The sequence below is a fragment of the Delphinapterus leucas genome, chromosome 4 (assembly GCF_059928025.1).
Source record: "Delphinapterus leucas isolate spDelLeu-1000000601 "Yukka" chromosome 4, BTC_Dleu_Yukka2, whole genome shotgun sequence".
Taxonomy (NCBI): Eukaryota; Metazoa; Chordata; class Mammalia; order Artiodactyla; family Monodontidae; genus Delphinapterus; species Delphinapterus leucas.
Window position 1 is genome coordinate 134,444,893 of NC_143132.1, and position 14,849 is coordinate 134,459,741.

The following is a 14,849-nucleotide window of genomic DNA, read 5'->3' on the forward strand; positions in this document are numbered from 1 at the left end:
CAGCTCCTCTGCTGGATCTAATCACATGATGCTCTTGTGCTGGTGTCCTTCAGGGCAGCCAAGTTCTAAGCTCTGCTCTTCTCTCTCCTTGCCCTCCTCCTCCTCAGCTCTCCGTGGCTTCAAATGCCCCTGCGCCTTGAGAGCTCCGTCTCCCCTTTAAACCTCTCCTCAGAAATGCAGATACCAAGATTTCCACCGTGTGTCCCCAGGCACCCACACTAACCCAGCCCCAGGCTCCACCCCCACCTCTCTCCTCCCCCTGTGTTTTGAGCAAGAGAAGGCTTCCTGTCAAAGTCCTTGAGTCCCCTTACACACTTCGGCCCAACCTCACACATTACCAGCCCAGCTGGCTAATGAGAAGCAAAACCAGTACACCAACCTGGATCACTCTGAGTCTGAGATCCATGCTTCCACTACATACAACGCTACTGCTCTCAGAGGAAGTTCCTATAGTTACTTTATTTTCAACACGAATCATAAAATCTTTAGTTAGTCTACAGCTATTCACATTTAAGTCAGCATGAGAAAGTATCACTTTACGATAATAAATATTAACATGAGAAAAAGTCTAGCAAAGTGGTTTATTTACAAGTTATTGCTGGAAAAAGTCCTTCGAACAAACCAGTGCAGTGAAAACACCTTAGAGCTAATATCAGTTTCTCAGACTCCTCATGGCAGCTTTATTAGTACATCTCATTTTTATGGTGTCTGTATGTTCAGCCTTTCAAAGAGCCGCTACTTCATGATGACAGTAACTCTTCGGTGTTTATTTTTATTTCCAAGTTTGTGATTTTTTAAGAGGCTACTTTAGGGCTGTGAATTGTTTCACTGTCTTTTCACTCTCTCTTTTTAGTTCTTCAATATGCGCATCCAGGCGCTCTAGAATGTGATGAGACCTCAGTTCCTCCTCTTCCAAAAATCTTGTGGCTATTGAACCAAGAGGAGACAGAGGCAAGGGACGCTAGAAGAGAAACACATTTTGACATACATAAGTTGAATAGTATATTTCTAAGACACATTATTCATGATATTTTCTAACTAGCAATATTAAAAGGTGATGTTTTAAAAAATGCTTTCCTCTGAAAGCATTTGTATATCCTTCTATACCCCAGAAGAGAAATACTTAATGCCTATTATTTCAAACACACTTTTAAAATCTGAATGTTACTTTTGTTTTAAAGCATAGAAAAGCTACCTATAATAAATTAGATATCAGTTAAAATCAATACTTTCCTTCTTCCAAATTGAGTCCACAGTGCCTTATCTGAAACCACTGGTTTCAGAATTTAGATTTTAGAAAGGTCACATGTACCAAGTTCAGTCAATCCTCATTTGCAGTAGTTATTTTCTATGAAAGTCATCTCAAACACTGAATTAATGAATATTGAAACACTGTTCTTATGGGAAACACACACACACACACACACACACACACACACACACGCTTCACATAGACTATAATCCTAACTCCTAAAAACAACTCATCCAGTAGATTCTATTTTCTTTATTTTACAAAAGAGAAAACATGGTTGAGAGTGTTTAGTGACCTGCCCGAGGCCACCCCACTAAAGGGTGCCAGAGCTGGGGTTCAAACCCTGTTCAACGCCAGCATCCGAGCTTCTTGCGCTGCACTGTGCTGTCCCCCAGGGGCTCCATCCTCTGGGCATCTCAACTCAGCACAAGAGCTGAAACAAGAGGGCAAAGTGCCACCCTGACTGACCTCAGCTGGAAACATGCAAGTCCAGTGACTCAAATTTTGTGCACCTCTGCACACGTTCACGAATGACTGTGGAAGTGCTCATGAGTACTGCTCAGGGGTTACAGTTTAGTGAGTAGACGAATTCGCAAATACAGACTCATGAGGGGTCAGAGGTAACTCCCATAATCAAACACATTGATATTTCTGAAGTAAAATGCTAAGTGGGATCAATAAAGTCTATACATACTATCACATCAGTTCAGTTCAGGCCAGGTGAGGTTTCGGTGCCAAATAAGTTTTGCTGACAAACTTAGGGAGAAAGTTAGTTGTCAGGACTTTTTTGGATTTCAGAAATACATATATTACATATATTTTGACAACTAAAAGAAAACCTTCCCATGGACTTGTTGGCACATTAAAAAGTCAAAAATACTGAACTTTCTCAGGTATACGACCACGGGAGGTTGATGGGAATGAATGGCCAGAGGCGAGTGCTTCAGCACAGAAGGTAAAGAAAAGATGGTGGAGTGGAGTCCTCACAGCAGCCGCGAGAACAAGGGGCCAGTCCACGTGGAAAGGCAGCCTCTGACACCAGGGCCACCACTGTGTGGCACCCAGTCCATGTTCTAGACACGTCAGATGCGACTCCTTCCCCCGCCTCTACCCACCTCTTTCCCTTTCCAACCGTTCCTTTTCTCCTTCCCCACTGTCTATGCCCCCGGACTATCTTGGCAGGTAGAGATATTCCTTGAACCAATCATCCCAACACAAAATTGACCCTCTCTGAAAAAGGCAGGAATGGAATTTCGCATTCAGGCTAAAAAGAAATGAATAACTATAACTTATATTTCTTAAGATGCATTTTGAAAAGTAGTCGTGGACAACAGTGTCTTCACAAGCAAAACCTTAAGACAGAAATAATTGAGGATAACAAAGGCTGCTTAAGAGAGAGAACCAGTGAGGGGGGTGGGAGGGGGAATACTCCTCCACCTTGAAATAAAAAATAAAATCAAACCAAATCAACTTAATGCACTAGTGAGCTCAGCAAGTCTCCGTACCGGATATGTAAAGTCTTCTTGGCCATTTATACTTTCAGAGACAGTGTCAGAAAAATTGGTTTCATTTGTATCTAGCACTGAAGGCAAAGAGTGAGTTTTGCACAGAAAGTTAGAAGGCAGAGAGACGGTGGAGCAGCAAGGGCTGATCTGATGACTCGGGGGGCTGAGGCCCCAGGACACAGGCTCTACGCTATCCAACGCTTGTCCTTGCGTAGAATGAAGACCTGCTTTGTAGTGCTCAGCCTCCATCCCATCATGCTTGCGCTGGCCACTGGTTGGCCTGGATAGCAGATTAGAAAATCAAACAGATAAACATTGTAGCAACTTTCCTCTTTTAAAACATACTTCTTGTTGAAGTTCACTTAAACTCACAGGACCAGGCTAAGAAGGCTGTAATTTACCAAATGAGCAGCCGGCTCCAACCAGATGGTCCTTCCCTCACTCCGGCCCCAATCCCCGATCCCCACCGCCAGGCCCCCGCCCCCCACACACTTACAATACATCAAGGAAGATAAGCAAGCTGCCAGGGTGACCCCATGTGGTTGGTGCTTAGGATAAGAGGGAAGCACTGTGCAGAGAGAAGGCCCTTATCTTCATCTGGGGAAGAGGTGGGAGTGGGGGTGAGGGTGTCAGCAAAGGCTCCTGGTAGGAAAACATGTAAACCGTACCGTAGGAGCTGAAGCCAGGTGGTTTTTCACTGAATGCTGACTTCTTAGGTAACAGTCTATCATTAGTTGACCAAAAATACAAAAGAAGCTTTTTACAAAAAGCCGTCTTCTACTTCTTATGGGGCAAGTGGGGCTGGAGAGGTAGGAGGCGGCATGAGGAGGCTCAGTGGAACAGGCTGCCATTTACACCTACATCCAGAAGCCTCGATGAAAGTGCTTAGAACCCCTGCACCTCTTAACCTAACAGCTTTACTTGTGCACAGTGTACTTCAGGATTAAACAGAGTCCTTTGACAAAGGTTTAATTTCTGTAAATTGGAAATTATTCTCAAAGAAATGAGAATTATATTATAAAGATATATATTTTAAATAAACTATGAAGAAATTTTACTTGAACTCCGTGTTCTTGAACTCAGGTACTCTGCTGTGTGTTGGTTTAAAGATCCTGTCCTGGTTTTTTTTGCAAATCTGAGTAGAAATCTCCAGCTGAGCTTTGGTATCCATCAAATCTTTCTGTAGTTGTTGATTTTCAGACACTAATTTATTTAATGCCTCAGTATAATTCTCCTGGAGGTCTGCTAGTGAAACCTCTTTTGCCTAATAAAAAAGAATACTAGAGTCACTTACTTTATACAAGAATAACTTGTAATCTGTGATACTGCTGTTGGAAAATTACTTTCAGCTGTGACTAGTTAATCTATGGCTTTACTCAGGAAAAAGTGAAGATTTGGTTTTGGTCCCCTAAAAGAGAAACAACGTTCTGTTTCTTACAGTAAATAGGGGCAGAAAACGAGGAGCACAATGGGCTTCCCTGATGTGCCAAGGAATATCCAAGGAACTGGAGGAAAGCTGGAACTAGGATGGAAGAAAGCTATGGATGAGAATCAAAAACAGGGAAAAAGAAAGAAAATAGCAGCCATGGATTCTTCCTCAAGAAAGAGAACGTTGAGCTCAGTGAAATAAGTCAGAAAGAGAAATCCAGATACTGTATGTTATCACTTAGATGTGGAATCTAAAAAATAAAACCAACAAATGAATATTACAAAACAGAAACAGAACAAACTAGTGGTTTACCAATGGGGAGAGGGGAGGGGGAGGACCAGATAGGGATACGGGTTTAAGAGGTACAAATGCATGTATATGTATAAATAAATAAGCCACAAGGATATATTGTACAGCACAGGGAATAAAGCCATTATTTTACAATAACTCTAAATGGGCTATAATCTATAAAAATACTGAATCATGTTGTACACTTTAATATAATATTGTAGCTATACTATACAATTATACAACTACGCTTTAACTTAAAAAAAAAGCTACTGATTAAAAAAAAAAGGAAAGAGAAGGTTGAATAGCCCCAGAACACCTGTGGAAGAAAATCAAAAGACCTATTTCAAAGAAAGAAATTTGGACATAAGGCTCTGAAAAGGAATTCTGGCTGGCAGGGACAACTTTTAAATAAACAACTCTCTGGTCTTAAAGAGTTTTACATAATGTTGGCACCTATTCTGGTATGTGGAACAAATTTGGACATGATAAGGCAGTATTCAAGGATAAGGTAAGTATGACTACTCTGATCTGGTCTGAATTCTGTGATTATTTATTCTTCTTCAATTCTAGGTGTTTCCTGGTAATACAGTACCTAAAAAAACAGAGGTCTGGACCATTTTCTTCTAATGACAAAATATTTTCATTAGCATTCTGAAAAATTATGGTTATCTTCTTTGGAATTTAATTCGATGTTTAGCTTGGTCTTTTCTATAAAGAACTTTCCAAAAATAAGCTGGTAAACAGTGGTTTGACAAACAGAATTTACCTAACAAAAAAATAAATCTTAAAATAAAACCATTTAACTATCTGTTCTAGCAGTGACAGTAAGTTACAAAATGCTAAAATCTCAAAAAAAAATTTGCAGGACATAGGAGCTAAACTATAAACTACTGTCAATTTTTTTTTTACTGTGGTAAATACTTTATCAGAGCTATTGCTTTTACTATTAAGATAATTAGATACTTTTATTAAAACAGTTATTTAGCTAAAATATTCATTTGTAAAAGTAATATCACCTTCCTCCAAGGTAAAATGCAAAACGGCACTTTCTAATAATTGTTCTTAATACATACACCATGTTTACACTGTGTGTAACTTCAAAACCAGAGGAAGTATAAACTGCTAACAGGATTCTCACCAGCCAGAGTTTGATGTCTGATGTCATTAAATATACTTTTTAAAAGAAGATAATGTTTGCTTTTGCCAGGCAGGCATCTTTTAAATTTTTCTCAAATTTATTATTTTATTATCAACAATTACAGATAAATGAATGTGGAAGGTAATATAAAAAGTGCATAGCAAGCACACACCTTGCTGTGTAAAGAAAGGACATTACCACCACTGTTAGATAGAGGTTTCAGGAGAAATTAAGCTGAACAGATTCTCTGGTCGTAGTCTGGCTTACGCACCCCTGAGAGTTCCCAACTCTTAAATATGAATAGGTAATCTCTGCATAAGATAAGATTCTGTCAATCAGCTATTGCCAAATCCTGAGACTTCTGAAGATTCTGTGGTACAAATCAGATTGGTTCTAGGTTTTCTCCACCACCAGCTTAGTATTGGGTTAAATCAGGGCATATAAAGTCATTTTCCTCCCTCCTTCCCTCCTTCCCTCCCTCCCTCCCTCCCTTCCTTCCTTCCTTCCTTTTTCCCCCTTACAAAATGTTTAGCTGTTGTCTCCTCTCCCACTTTTTCCATCTTTGTAGGTTTGTGTTTAAAAAAAAAAAAAAAAAATCCTTTCATTATAGTTTTAGAGGGATTTGCGGAGGGAGCAAGATTAGATGTGCACATTCATCTGCCACCTTAAATGATGGCATATTTCCTAGTGTAGGAAGTCATGATTAACCATCCCTCTATAGATTAACATTGAGTTTTTTTCAAAATTTTGGATATTGCAAACAACACTAAAATGACCATTTTTATGCCTTTGCTCCTACAGGATGGGTTCTTTGGGAATGCAAACTGATATGACCTTTCTGGAAAACAATGATGATCAAAATCAGAAAAGCACATGACTCAGGACTTTATAGGCTACATGTATTTACATACAGTTTAATGGATATTGCTAAATTGCCCTCTAGAATAGTTATGTCAATTCACTTTCTCATTAACAGAGCACTGAAGAGCCTGTTCCTCTATATCCCTGCCAACACTGGCTATACTGGATTTAAAAAATCACTGTCAAGCCAATAAACAAAAGAATATTTATTTCTTTTGTTTTGATTATTAGAGGGGTGTAACTGCTTTTCTTCATTACTGGATTTTTGCATTACTTCTATGAATTATCTATTTATGTCCTTTACCCATTTTTCTACTGGATTCCAATCTTTTTATTATCTTTACAGGAAATCCTTATATATTAATATTTTATATTAACCTTTTATCTGTTAATAGATTGTTTTCCTCTAGTCTATTAGTCTTTTTTAATGGGGTCTTTTGTCATCCAGAAATTTTATATTTTTATGCTGTAAAATTCCTTATGTTGTAAAATTCTTTACGGTTTTGTGATGCTAAGAGAGTCTCGCCCTCTCAAAATATTATAAAAATGGTCCCCCATATTTTCTTTTAGCTGAAATAACGTATTCATGTAGTTTTTTGCATGTTCTGCCACCCCAGCCTCCATAATCCATGAGTGTGAAACTAAAACTACTTAGGAGCAAATAGGGGCATTGTGTGACCATGAATCTTTGGAGGCACACACTCTCTGGAAATACAGAAAAGAATTTCTACAATCTCTGGGCATTTGACGTACATCAAGAAAAGATGGGTCAGAACAGATGGGTCATTTTGAAAATTATATAGATTTTATAACAAAATAGTTCAAAGAGCATCCATACAGTTTATAACTCACTGTTAGCTGATCATGTTCTCTGGTTTCACAGCAGTTTGTTTACATTTCTTATCCTCCCTACTAGATTACCCTCAATCTTGTAAAGGCAAGAATCTTATCTTAATTCATCTTTGTGTCCATTACACTGTCTACTAAAATACTCTGAACATAAAAGATTCTAGAATACTTGATGAAATGAACTATATCTTGTAGAAATATAAAACCAAACTATTTAAAAGATCATATACTTTATAATGAAAAGATATTGTGAACACAATAATTTCAGTAATAATAATAACAGCATCAAACGTTTATTGTGTATTTACTAAATGCCAGACACTATGCTAAGCCCTTTACATACATCCTCCCTATTAAGAACACATTATGTATTTTATCACATACATAATATTTTTTTAAATCTTCCATTTGCTGGAGTGGAGAGTCATATTTTGCTCACTCCCATCACTGTCTTGACTTCTTTTCATTTGAGAAAGTTTTTGCAGAAGGATTGTTTCATAGTTTGATCTTAACTTTCTCTTTACAATATCAGTATTTACAAAGTGATTTCTTTAAAGGCTTGGATAGTAGAGAAACTTAAGTTTCTATTTATGTACCTCATGTAAACCCAATTCCAATTTCATCACCATTTCAGAAAGACGATGATTTTCTAACTTGAGTGACTCCAACTGAGCCAAAATCTCCTGAGAAGGGAAAAGCAAAAAACAAATAAATGTAACAAATAAATCAAACGCATCTTATAAAAATTTTCCACATGTAATTTTCATTAGGCGAGGTCACATTCTTCATTCATATATACAAATACTTTCTGAAAGGTTGTTGAAAAGGTGTTTCAACATGAATTCATATGCATGCAATTAGAATACTATTCTAAGAAGATGAATCAGGCACTGGTAACCCCCAGCACTCCTCTTACTGGCCTCCACCTCCAGCATCATGTGGACTGCACTCCTTTCACAAGGTAGTAAAACTTATTTTCAGTCCTCATTCTCCTTAGCTTTTCTGCTTAGCCATTCCTACATGAAAAGGTTCCTTCCTTCCCTGCCTTCCTACTTCCTTTGTGAAAACTACCTGATTTCCTTCCTTATTGCTACTTTTCTTTTTAGCTCCATTCCAACACCTTTTTACCCTAAATGAGTAGATTCCTAAGTTTGGTGCAAGTCTCTCCTCTTCATACTCTATGCCTTCTCGCTATAATATCAAAGTCTCTCAGGGTTTCAAATGCCAACTTCATGCAAAGATTTCCACAGCTAAATGTCTTACCTTGATTTTAATCTTGAACTCCAGGCCTTCTGTGGAATTGACTACTAGATATTTCCATATGGAAGTCCAGCCTTTATCTCAAACCAGTGTCCCAGCTTGCCTATTTTATGTACCCTTTATACAAACTCATTATCCTCCTCAAACCTGCTCCCTATCTTTTCTGTATTTCACTAAAGAGCATCACTTCCTTTTCAGTTGCCCAAGCCAGAATCCTGAGTGACATCTTTTCCTAACTCTGTCTAACTCATTCTCCTGGTCCAATCAAATACAAAGCCCAGTCGATTTTCTCCAGAATGCATCCATTTCCCCCTGCCTCCCTGGCGCAGTGCTCGGGCCACAGTCTCGCTGCTGTGACAGCATCCGAGTGGTCTCTTTGCCTCCTCACTTATTCGCCACACGACAACCACAGAGACCTTTTACTCCTGCACAGGGTGGGCAGGCCCTTCAGGAGCAGGTCACTGCTTTCCAGTCTCATCCCTGACCACTCGCCCTGTCTGAACTCTGGTCTGTCACAGCGAACGTGGCACAGCCTTAATACACACCCTACACACCACAGAGAGGGTCTCTTCACTTGTCTCATCTACTCTCACCTCCCACCAATCTCCACTAGACTGCTTGTTAACCAGTCTACCCTTAGCCTGAAGGAGAGGGCTAATAAAAATTTACTAAATTAACTACTATGGAAATTATACCTTTAATAAATTGAATCTTCAAAAACAAACTTTAGGGGCTTCCCTGGTGGCACAGTTGTTGGGAATCCACCTGCCAATGCAGGGGACATGGGTTCGAGCCCTGGTCCGGGAAGATCCCACATGCCGCAGAGCAACTAAGCTCATGCGCCACAACTACTGAGCCTGAGCTCTAGAGCCCGCAAGCCACAACTACTGAGCCCATGTGCCACAACTACTGAAGCCTGCACGCCTAGAGCCTGTGCTCCGCAACAAGAGAAGCCACTGCAATGAGAAGCCCGTGCACTGCAATGAAGAGTAGCCCCCGCTCACCACAACTAGAGAAAGCCTGCACACAGCAACAAAGACCCAATGCAGCCAAAAATAAATAAATAAAATTTAAAAACAAACTTCAAATAAAGAGAATTTTTGTTCTAGTTTCACCTTGTGCTCTACTGCTTTTTCTTCTGCCTTTTGTATCTCTGCTTTGAGTTGCCTCTCCATGTCAGAGGAAGAACTTTTGGTGGAAGCAATAGTGATATCTCGCTGATGTAACTCTCGAGTTAGCTGGGAGATCTCCATCTTCATTCCCTCTAGTACAGAACTGTAACTCTGTTCAGCCTGCAAAATCTGTTCTTTCAACTACAAAGAAATAGAAGGCATTAAAAATTAAGAGAAGACATGTTAGATAGAAAAATATAATAATAAAGTAATTTTTACCTTACCTCAAGACATGAATTTTTCCCTGATTAAATCTGCAGAAAATTAGCAATTTACCAAGCTGCATATCTGTACTGAAGATCAGGTGGTTATACCCACAATTACCTATTAGATTTCAAAACAGGGAGAGATGCCCTACTCAAATGCTGAGAACCAGTATCAAAGTCAAAGCCACATTGTTTAGAGGACAGCACCTGTCACCTTCATTCTTTTTCTAGTTGCAAATCTAAAAATTTTGCTTATATAGTTTCCTGGTCCACAGAAGACAACAGAAAGGCAAGAGGAAGAAAGGGGCTAGAAGTAATCTCAAAGAAGTAATAAAAAATATGAGTCAACAAACAGGACAGCCAGGGCCCACTAACATAGAGACAAACTCTGCACACTTCAAATGCCAATGAGGATATAACTACCCACAGCACAGGAGAGAATACACATCCATCACCACCTTTGGTCAGTAAGAAAATATTAAATGCCAGCTCATATAACATGTTCATGTGCTTGTGCAAGCAAGAAGGTGCGTAGCTTCTAGAAAACTTTTCCTCAAGGCACATTTAAAATAACGTTGTACAGTTCAAAGGGGCAGGCTTCAACTCTCTTGAAACTACTTACATGGCATCCCTGGGGATGACACAGAAAGACACTCTCCTAAGCACCTTCCAGGTACTCTCTACTTGTGAGCATCAAATGGCCTCTGGGTCACACTTTTCTCTCATTAAAAATAATTCCTGTAACCTCTCAACCCACAGCTCAGTCCATAAACAAAAAGGGCTTTGCGATCCCAGGCATGTGGACCTTTACCTTCTTAATCTCGGCCCTGTACTCATTGTTATGCACTTCCATCTTCTTCAGTTCTTCATATTTTTCCATTAGCTCTTGGCTCAGCTGTTTACATGTTGTACTCACAGATTCCAAGCTGTATGACAAAATTAAGGTCACATATTTAAAATAAAACAAAACCCTGGAACCCACAAATTGAGTTATCTAACCTACCTTCTTGATGTCCAAGAAATACCCTTAAACATCACCTCCCACCCCAAAATAAAACTAATTTCCGATTTCCTTATCACTGGAGGCAGCTAAATCCAATTCACACTTCTGGAGATATTTTTGAGTTCTGTGTTTACCTATATTCTTTCTCTCTGCTTAGAATATTACTGGTTATAAAATTCTAAAGATTATAGCAACTTAGGTAGTTTTTTTCTCTCTAGTTGTACAGGAGCTGCATCATAATCTCAGTCTTCACCAACTTAATTACAATCCCATCCTACACACAGCTGCCAAAAGAATCTTCTTCAAAGAGTTTCCAACTTGTTACCCTTACTTAAGAAAAAATCACTCATCAGATACAAGAACCTAGGGGCACCATACCTCTCTTATCTCACAGCTCATACTAATAAAGTCTTTTTGCTGCTAAATTGCTAGCCTTTACTGTCTGCCATGTGCCATTTGCTAAGCCTGACTTCTTGTCTCCTCACACACCATCCCCTTGACCACACAGCACCTTCCCCTCCTACCAGGCAATGGATAGTCAACACCCTTTCAAGAGTCAGATCAACATTTACCTGGATAGAGCCACACTGACCCTCATTCCTTAATTACCTTAAAAACAGTCTATTTTCAATTGTTAGAGCTTGAATGTAGACACTTTCTAGAAGTTTCACTTTAAATTGCTCTTAGGTCCTTTAATGTGCATATTATGTTTCTCGAACTACAAATTCTATGATTAAAATAATGTCTTTTACTTCTTACCTCCCTCTAACCTTGCCCACCATACCCTTATGCCCTGCATCATTTGGTTCCAGACTGCTCAATACAGGCTTAATAACTATCTAGGTTGTTTCACCCACACAGCCAACTTACCAGATAAGCTATCGTTCAAAAATCCATCTCTACAATACAACAACACAAAAACAATCACTTAAATTCCTACAGTTCCTGTTTCAGGGAATATTCTGTTCAAACTGAACAACACAAATAAGCTGTCTAAAAGGGTTCATTTTTCTACTTGCCTTTTGATACAGAAAAATAATTTTGAAAGTCTTTGTTTTACTACTGAACACTGGTATTTCTATCCATTTATTCCAACTTTACCTATTTCTAAAAATCCTAGAATGCTTATTTATTTGGTACTTAGAATGTGACTACAGTGTGTCAAACATTGAGGTAGAGCGAGAAGAAAATCAGATAATCTTGTCCTATCTACAGATGGGAAAATCGAGGCCTAAGAGACTAAAGTGTACCAGGTCACAATGCAAGAGGCAGTGTGTCAGTAACAAGAGGCAAGCCTTCAGAGCCTGCTGAGAGCACAGCAAAACATGTAAAAGATCACTAAAAAGTCTATCAATGGAAAATCAGGATAAAAAATGTAAATATTAGTTCTAATGTCAATAAGAATACTAAGCTTTTATTTTATTCAATCTAAAGTATGCAAATATACCTCAGTAATGACAACTAAGAATATCTTAAGTATTCCAAGGTGAGAAAGAAATAAAGCAAAAACTCTGTGCGTGTATGCATGTATATTTAATATGTAAAGAAAATATTTAGTGGTTTGCAAAAACAGAAATAAAAGATATATTACTTAAAGATAGGACAAAAAACTTATTACTGTACTTAAAAGGGTAAAACAGCAATTTTTTGGTTATCTGCTTGCCTAAAGGCTAACAGTTTATTTATTTTATTTTTATCTTCTACACAGCAGAAAATACTACTGTACAAATGACCATGATTTACGTTTAAACAAAATATCAAACTCTTCCCAATCAGCAAGTTCAGCGGGATGATAAAAAAAGTTCACAGTATGGTGATACAAGTGAACTGGGCATGGTATAGCATAAGTCAGGATTCAATCAACACACTAGGAAATATCAACAGCATTTCAGCACAGAAGGAAGGAGCACCGTGTGTCCAGGGAGATCTTCCCAAGAGCAGCTCCAGTGATGTGGCTGGTAGAGGGGAAAGGCTGCCTAACTGAAGGCCTTCTGCACAGGAGAAATGTGAAGACGTACAGTCAGTCAATAGAGACACCTCTTTTGAAGAATTTGGTTTTAAAGGACAGCAGACAAATACAGAAGTAATTTGACAGGGGTATAGAATTAAAGGAGGATTTTCATTTTTTTCCCAAGATGAGGAATATTAAAACATATTTTATACTAGTGGAAATGATTTAGCAGAGATTAAAAACTTGATGATGTAAAAGAGAAAAGGAGAAGCTGTAGAATCAGTATGTAAGTGGAGTCTTAGAAGCACAGACATCATCCATTGATTCATTCACTCTAACAGATTAAGGACACAGACAGATTGCAGGCTGACTGGTAGGTTTGGTGGTAAGAATATTAGGAAGTTCTCCTTTAACTGAGATTTACAGTTCTCCTTTAATTTCAATGAAATAAGAAGTTAGGTCATTTGTGAATGATAGAGAAAAAAAATTTTTTTCACTTGTTATATTAGCTTACTTTATCAACACGATGATTGAAAATATTTTCTAACAATTTGAGTGTTTCTGAAATGTATGTAATTACCTACCTGCCTTCCAGACGAGTCACTTCTGCCTGCAGAAGTTCTTCACTAGTGTGGGTAAAATCCAGTCGGGAGAGCACATTCTCTAAGTCTCCCTGCCCTTGAGAGGCATACCTCCTTTCTGCCTGAGACTCCTCCAGTGACCTATGGGAAGACACAGGAGGACTGTTAAACACCTTGTATCTTTGCAAACAAAAGCAACACACAGCCAGTTCATATTTCCCAACTCTTTTTGGTAATGAAACTCTTCAGAACTCTTCAGTTTGTTTCCTGATTTACGAAAAAACAAAACAAAACAAAAAACTGGGCGAGTAAAGAGGCAGAGATGATGCTTCTAAAAAAGTCAGCAACAGTTTACTCCTTTCTCAACTGGGATTTGGCCTGTTTTTCAAGGGAAAAAGACAAAATGGCAAAAATCACCTTGTTGACACTTGATACCTTGAGTCAAAGAAACTGAAAAGTTATAGACAACAACAGAAATGTGCACCAGACTTAAATTACAAACTTCAGAGCAACAATTCATACATAGAAATAAAATTAACTTTAGGAATTTTTTAAAGGGCTATCTCAATAGCTGGCTTATTGATGATAAGCAGCTACTAAACATGACCTGTTCTACCAAGGAAGGGAGGCCTCCCAGGAGACGTAGACTATAATTCCTTTCACGTTTGCAGTTTTGGCAAGGGTATGGATTGACAAAAGGGTTCCTAACTTTCTAAACATCAGAGTCTCTTGGTTAGGGGACCCAAACTGTAGGCAGAAAAAACTAATCATACAATTTTTTCTAAAGATATAAAAATTTTACTCAGAAATTAAAACTGAATAAGAAAACCCATAATATGATCAAACACAAAATTATGAATATGCAATATTAAAAATGGTGCTTAATGCTAAACCACGCCGTGGCTAAGATTAATAATATTTAAGATTAAATATACCTTATGGTCTCTACTGTGTGTTGAGTGTCAGTTGCCTTTAATTTTGCTTGTAGCTTCTCCTTTTGTATTCTTGTCTCACACATGAAATTTTCTTGAGTCTGAAGAGCTGCCTTCAATTCTCTCTTTTCTTCTTGCAGAACCTGCAAAAATACTCAGAAAAAAAGTCAGATGTTATTAAATTTTTCTATTTCATGAGAAAACATAGCCAGGGAATCAAACTGTAAGTTATATAACAGGCACCATATTAATAAGGCCTGTTATTAATATCTGATCCTGTTATTAATATCAATATATATTGGCTACAGAGTAGGGAAGAAACCATAGATTTTGGAACCTAGTTCCAGGTTCATTAGTCTCTCTTAAAACACACATACACACATTTCCTCTGTTACAGTATATTACAATTTAAAAACATA

The 14,849-nt window shown here is 38.3% G+C and overlaps 1 protein-coding gene across 9 annotated transcripts in view; it reads right to left on the bottom strand.

The window, feature by feature from the left end:
• Nucleotides 1–429: 429 nt before the first annotated feature.
• The window catches only part of CEP63 (centrosomal protein 63), a 76,135-nt gene continuing 61,715 nt past the window's right edge, over nt 430–14,849 (bottom strand). For 5 of the 9 annotated variants that reach the window (XM_022582536.3, XM_089911115.1, XM_022582541.2 and 2 more), the window contains exons 8-15: nt 14,434–14,573; nt 13,502–13,639; nt 10,775–10,889; nt 9,701–9,898; nt 7,922–8,008; nt 3,816–4,021; nt 2,758–3,037; nt 432–961 (exon numbers count right to left, since the gene is read on the bottom strand). In XM_022582536.3, coding sequence (XP_022438244.1) covers nt 803–961; nt 2,758–3,037; nt 3,816–4,021; nt 7,922–8,008; nt 9,701–9,898; nt 10,775–10,889; nt 13,502–13,639; nt 14,434–14,573 — 1,323 coding nt within the window. In that variant the 3' untranslated portion in view covers nt 432–802. Of the gene's footprint in view, nt 962–2,757; nt 3,038–3,815; nt 4,022–7,921; nt 8,009–9,700; nt 9,899–10,774; nt 10,890–13,501; nt 13,640–14,433; nt 14,574–14,849 lie in introns of all 9 variants that reach the window. The other 4 variants (XM_089911118.1, XM_089911114.1, XM_089911117.1 and 1 more) reach the window with 4 other exon arrangements.